The 7,271-nt window shown below is 33.3% G+C and overlaps 1 protein-coding gene and 1 pseudogene across 1 annotated transcript; one reads left to right on the forward strand and one right to left on the reverse strand.

Moving 5' to 3' along the window:
* The first annotated feature begins 661 nt into the window (after positions 1–661).
* On the forward strand, positions 662–2,071 carry LOC127552526 (coxsackievirus and adenovirus receptor-like; annotated as a pseudogene).
* A 3,042-nt stretch (positions 2,072–5,113) lies between these two features.
* On the reverse strand, positions 5,114–6,049 carry LOC127552527 (olfactory receptor 4F6-like). The gene has a single exon (XM_051983035.1). It carries the CDS (start codon positions 6,047–6,049, stop codon positions 5,114–5,116), a length of 936 nt encoding a protein of 311 aa, XP_051838995.1.
* Between the last annotated feature and the right edge of the window lie 1,222 nt (positions 6,050–7,271).

Genomic DNA, 7,271 nt, shown 5'->3' on the forward strand with positions numbered 1-7,271 from the left:
AGTGTCACTGTCATGTTTCCCAGCATTCTATCTTTGCATCTCTTTGCATTTTCCCCAAAATTAGAAACAAACAAACAAAAAAAAAAAGCTCTGAAAATATGGTCCAGAGACCAAAATAGAATAACAGTATGGGGTAAAGTTTGGGAGAACAGGTAATATAATAAAGATAAAATAGGACAGAAAATTAGGTCCTATCTATTATATTAACTCATTTTGCACCATTTGTGCATAGAAAATCAAAACAAGAAGACCTTTTCCAAATTTTGATGCTTATTATTACTTGATTCTTACTAACCTACATTCTTAGGCACTTTCTTTTATCTCATGGTCTTAGCCTCTCATCCCCAGAAGTATCTAAACAATTAATATGGTCAATCTTATACCATAATATCAGATTCCATGAATAATCCAATTGATTTTACTTCTTCCCCAATACTTTGATTAAAAAAAAAAAAAACAAGAAATGTGCCTTAGAAATTTCAGCATTCTAACAGAGACAATATTAAAATTCACATGCACAGGACACAGATAAAATTCTTACAATTTATTTAATCTCAATGTTATGGGTTAAACAGAGAACTAAGTGTTCCATATTTGCTTTTGATCACATATGGACACAGATAAAATTCTTACAATTTATTTAATCTCAATGTTATGGGTTAAACAGAGAACTAAGTGTTCCATATTTGCTTTTGATCACATATTGTCATATATTTTGGCCACAATTTCTGACAACAAAGAATGATCCTTATATAAAATAAATTAGCTGTTGCACTTAGGATAATGTCTGCTCCAAGTTTTTAAAGACTTCTGAGCACAGAGGTGTTGGTGAGCCAGGCTGGGAATAAGAACCTTCAGGAAAGCTGCAGAAAGGAGCTAGAGCTCAGACCCAGGGCAGTCCCCTCACCATGAAGCTCCTGTTGTGCATTGCATTCCTGTACTGGATGGTGGACATGACCAGAAGTATAATTATAACCACCACTGAAGAATCCTTTGAAAAAGTCAAGGGTGTAACAATCCATTTCCCTTGCAAATTTACAATTGACCAAGACCAAGAATCACTACACATTGAATGAACTAAATCACCAACTATTAACCAAAAGATAATTAACCAAGAGATAATTTTATATTCTGGAGACAACATTTATGATAAATACTCTAAGATCTGAAAAAAAAAATGAGTTTATTTTACAAGAAGTGATCCCAGATTAGGTGATGCATCAATTAATATGACAGATTTACAGTTATCAGATATGGGCACATTTCAATGCAAAGTGAAAAAACTTCCTGGTGTTGAAAACAAAAAAAATAATAATAATAATGAAGCTTTCTGTGCTTGTTAAGCCTTCAAGAACAAGATGTTACCTTGATAGATCATCAGAGATTGGCAGTGACTTTAAATTAAAATGTAAATCAAAAGGTTCACTTCCTTTACACTATGAATGGCAAAAAGCTTCCAAAAATAGAAAAAATGTCTGCCTGTCTCATTTTTTATCAGATCTCAACCCATCAATTATTTTGTACAAAATGCCACTCCAGAGTACTCTAGCACGTAGAGCTATACAGTTAAAAACAGAGTTGGTGTTGATAAATAGATTTTGATGTGAATGTCATTCCTCCTTCAAACATTGCTGGTACAATTGTTGGAGCTATCATAGGAACTTTGTGTGGCCTGGTACTACTGGATCTTCTCATCTTTTGCTACTATAAAAAACACAAGGAGGAAAAATATGAAAAAGAAGTTCACCATGTTATCAGAAAGGACATTCTTCCTTAAAGCACTGCTCATCTCCAGCCAGAAGCTACATTGGTAGCAGTCATTCACCTCTGGGATCGAAGTCTCCTTCCAACAGAGAAGGCTATTCCAAACCTCAGTGTAACCAAGTACCAAGTGAAGACTGATCTTTCTTCACAAAGCCCAAGTTTTCTACCAGCATCTAATCTAAGTAAAATGGAAACTATTCCTCTCATGATAGCAGAACAAAGCAAAGATGGGTCAGTAGTATAAAACATCTCAAACTTTTTTTTCCTGGAAATAGGTAAAAGCTGCCAATTTAAAAATTGCTTTTGAAGAAATAGAATAATTTAACCCAAATTAATAAAAGATGATCTTCAAGAAACTTGTTTAATTGACAAGAATTTGAATCCTCCATCAGAAACTTAAAATGTGCAAGTCATTGAACCTTTTTTTGTCTATTTCCTCATCTGTTTCACAGGGTTGTGGTGAGGACCAAATGCTACATATGTAAAGGGCTTTGTGAATTTTAAGGTATTATATAAATACTAACTAATGTTAATTTAGAGAAGGATCCAATATAATCTCTTGAAGGAAAGGGAAGTTTCTTAGGTTTCTTTAGAAACAACAGATTTCAATAATATTTAATATTTTGTTTTATTTGTATACCAAGAAAAGAAAGATTCCCTGTTACAGTTACTGTTTTTTCAGCCTTCTGTAACAAAATATATAAGGCTGACAAAAATGTGAAGATAATAGCTAAAATAATTAAACTAGTTTAAAATTATAAAATTACTATTTTGGGAATTAACTTGATGGAAGGATGTGTCTTAAACATCTTACTGTAAGAATATCAGCTATCACTAGTAACTAGCTGAGTTCGATCATCTCATTAATTTAGTAAAATGATTTCTTTAAATGTTTTCACACAAGGAAACATTACAAGAAAGCAGCTAATTTTTTTTTTTTTTTTGCCTTCTAGCTATATTTAGCAATAAAGGAACAGCTGGCAGATTCTGCTAGTGTACTGTTCTTTTTAAAGTCACATATTTGGCTATACTTTTTATTGAGAAGCCATTCACATTATTACTTAGTCTTCCTCATGTGGCCAGTAACAAACACTTTATCTACAATGGGCAGGTCTGTGAATTAGAGAATTCAGTGTGTTAAGGAACATAGTTTGTTGGCATGTGTACTCTTAACATTTAAGCTACCTAGCCCAGACTGATTGAATGGGCTTGTACTTCTACATTTACATTTGGCTGCACCAGGCTGTGTTTATGTGAATAAAATAAATACTGTTATTTTTTTAATCCAATCATAGAATAAGCCTGCCAGATATGCATAAGGGATTGTTTTTTGTTTTTCTGGAACATCCCCCCCACCCCCAAGAAATGTGTACATCCATATTTACCTTTTTGAACCAAATTTTTGAGAGAAAAAAAATTTTCAAACCACCAGAATTTTTAAAAGAATGAATCTTTTTCTCCACATTTGTTGTAATTTAATACATTACAGCTTGGGTGTTTATTACCTTGCAGAAGTAGTTTTGTATGATACTCACAGAGAAGCTGAGGTTTGGGTAGATTTCCTATTTAGTTTTGTGAAAATTAATTATTTTTGTCAAACTTTAAAAAAAACAGTATTTTTAAGAACTATCTTAGAAACAAAAAACTAATTATATTAGAAAATAATGTCTATTGCTTTTTCCCTTAAGATTTTAATGACTATGCTAAAAGGATTTCAGTTCTTTAGCAAATAAAATCTGCTTTTATAACTCCAATACTTTTTTCCCCTTAGATTTTTGTAAGAACTTAGTTCTTGATAAACTGCTTGAGTGCTATGGTTATAAATTCAACACATAAATAAATGTTGTTGTGAACCTAAAAAGAAAAAAAAAAGACTTCCCCCTATAAAATTAGCAGATAAGAACAATTTTTTTTCCCAAAAATTTATGGTAAAGACAACTGAAGCACATATTGTAGAGCATTTAGAGCTTAGACAATCATTGAACATGCAAAGGTCATCTACTGCTCCTAGCCCATTTACCAGTTGTATCAACTTTTGTTCTGCCACTGACTTTAATGACTTTGGCCCATTTAAATCCAATTCACAGGCAAGTCAAGACATCTCCCCATGATGTCATTGATCTTCTTTGAAAACAAAGGATGAGGAGCAACTGTTGTAGAGCAAAACTGGGCAATTCCTGGAAAGATAAAGTCATTAACTTGAACCAACTGTAAAAATGATCTGGGGATCACTGGTCAGAAAAATATCTTTAAAATATCACTGATCTAGGATTTTCATTCTATATCACAATTTCACTGATAGACAAAGTTCTCATTAAGCTCTCTTCTAACAATGCAAATTGACAACATTTAAGAAAAGTAATTGCTCTTCAATTAAGAAACTTAGAAAATTTCAAGCATAAGTGGCATATTCTAAAGAAGGACTTGAACTAAAGTCTTCATGACTGAGATCTACTCTGTATCTACTATACCAAAGCTTCTTAAATTGTGGGTCCTAACCCCATATGAGATCACATGACTAAATGTGGTGATCACAAAATATTTGGCAACAATAAAAGATTTCTGAATGCAATGCAAATGTATTCAAAATTAAATGTAATTAAGCGGAGGTGTTTCTGGCCTCGCATGATGTGTTGTACCATACAACTTCACTGCCCTTGGTTCTCAACAGAATAATATGTGTACTTTGTACTGCTATGCAAAAATGCTTGCAGAAACACCAGATCTCAGAATTGTTCCTGGGTTACCTAAAAATTCTTGGATGAGAATGAGTCACAAGTGGAAAAAGCTTTTAAAATCCAACACTAGACTACTCTCCCCCTAGGTAAGATTATGTATAGAGTTCTGACTTTTCAGAGAGAGAGAACTTTTTCTCCCAGATTTTTCAGATGAGAATAGGAGGTACTATTGAATTCTTTGTGATTGACAAGATAACCCTACTTCTAAGGACAAAATAATTGCCTGGCTGGGTCCTCTAGATTAATCAACACAATTGATCTATTAATTTGTCTATAAATTTATAAGAAAACAAAATGATTTACTTTCCTTTTTAAAGTGTATTTTTCTTGCAGATTTGAATCTAAATTAAGAAATCATAAAAATGTGCATCTTAAAATCATAACAAAAATGGAATTGTCCAAACCAGAAACGTCAACATTTTATTCTTTCTTATTTTTCATCAGGTGCATTAGGAGCCTATGTGCTTTTTAGCCATGGAAATAGTTTTTATATCACTGTAAAGAACATTAAAATGGAGTGTGCTATTATCTTAAGGCCCAGATTGTCATCCACATCTTATATGATGGTCAGTTTAAACATTAAACATACTCTATCACTTTCACAATTATTTTTAAATTTTCCTGGTGCTCCCTAGTTGGATGATTAATCTCCTCATGGCAACTTTCATCTCTTTGTTCCTAAATGTATATATAGAAGGATTTAGAATAGGAGTGATAACAAAATCAAGAATAAAAAGAAATTTATCCACTGGCATTGTGGGAAATGGCCACATGTAGACAAAGATACATGGACCAAAAAATAAGACCACCACAGTGATATGAGCTGACAATGTAGAGAGAGCCTTAGACAAACCACTTGAAGAATGTTTCTGAACAGTGACCAAAATATATACATAGGAAATGGCCAATAGGAATAAGGTGCCAATGGAAATGAAACCACTATTAGCAGTGACCATGAACTCCAATTTGTAGGTATCTGCACAGGCCAGTCTGATGAACCGAGGAAGATCACAATAAAAACTGTCAATTTCATTAGGGCCACAGAAAGGCAAATTTATCACAAAAGCCAACTGAGTCAGTGAATGTATGAGGGCAATGACCCAAGAAGCCACAAGAAGTAAAATACACATTCTTGGGTTCAAAATAGTCAGGTAATGAAGAGGCTTACATATGGCAATATATCTGTCAAAGGCCATAGAAATGAGCAGCACCATCTCAATTCCTCCAAAGAAATGAATGAAGAATATCTGGATAAGACAACCTGGAAATGATATGGCTTTGTGCTCATGAAAAAGGTCATAAATCATCTTAGGAACAGCAACAGAAGAAATGCACACATCTATGAGAGAGAGGTTAGCCAACAGAAAATACATGGGCGAATGTAAGTGAGGATCAGAGATGACTGTGAGCACAATGAAGAAGTTTCCCAACACAATGGTCACATAGAACATGAAAGAGAATATCAGAAGGAAAAACTGCACAGCCCATGAACTAGAGATCCCCAGGAACACAAATTCATATATCACGGAATGATTCATTTCATTCATTGGCCTGAATATGATATTACCTGAAGAAAAGAAATTGAGAGGATGAGAACTGATGCAACAAATGTATCATATTTTTAAATTCCAATATTTAAAAAAGGTTTGATGATTCAAGGAGCTATTTTAAATATCTTTTATTCTACAAATGAATACTTAACATATTCTGAAGAAAAAAAATGTATTCAGTATTTAGAAGTCAGTGCATCCGAAATGAATTTGAAAATCACTTTTCCTTTGAGACTTCAAAATTGACTTTATCATATAGTCATTTAACCCAAAGTCTTATGAATTTCTATCCTATCACCACCTAAAACAGTTCTTTGCTCTACATATGAATCAAAGATGCTTTTTTTTCCTTTTTCTTGTTATTCTGTCATGATCCAGACTGTTGTCCATGGGATTTTCTTTGCAAAAGTGATGGGGTAATTTGCTATTTCCTTCTCCAATGTATCCTCATATTACAGAAGAGCAAATCAGGCAAATAGAAATTAAGTGACTTGCCCAGGATCACATAGCTAGCAAGTATTTGAGGCAGGAGTTAAACTCAGATATTCCTGACTCCAAGCATGGTGCTTTATCCACTGTTCTACCCAACTTTCTTCTTAGTTCTCCATTTGCACTATTTACCTATGTTCTCTAGCTTAACACCCAAGTTTAACTAGATGAGGGAACCACATGGGACAGGTTTTCCAGCTGAAGAATAAACTGGGTGACATCATCAGAAGGATTAATCCTTGGATAGGAGTATCATTCATCTTGACATTACTGTGGTCATGATATACTCATGAAGACTTTAGGAAAAAATAAATTCTAAGGATACAACAGGAATCAGTTAATGCTTTATCCACAAATAAATAAGCAGAAACATTGGATAGCTACACAGTTTAAATGCAGCTAAGCATAGTCCTGAAATAAATACACCAGCAAACTTTTACACTACATAGGAAATTAAATTTCATTAACATGAAAATGACTAAGATATTAAAACAACTGTAAATATATAGGAAATTCCCAACAAAGAACCTACTTGTGAAACACATATTTCCTTAGATATTATTCTATCTTTTTACAAGCTTTCAGAACCACACTGTCAGAAACATGTCCAAATCAATAGCCCACACTATCCCTACACCAGCAAACCTGAAACCCAGAAAAAAACTATTAGGACTTTTATTTCAAGATACCATACAGAGTACCAAGCTAAAAACAGGAATCTTTGGATATC

This window comes from Antechinus flavipes, chromosome 2, assembly GCF_016432865.1.
Source record: "Antechinus flavipes isolate AdamAnt ecotype Samford, QLD, Australia chromosome 2, AdamAnt_v2, whole genome shotgun sequence".
In the NCBI taxonomy this organism is placed as follows: domain Eukaryota; kingdom Metazoa; phylum Chordata; class Mammalia; order Dasyuromorphia; family Dasyuridae; genus Antechinus; species Antechinus flavipes.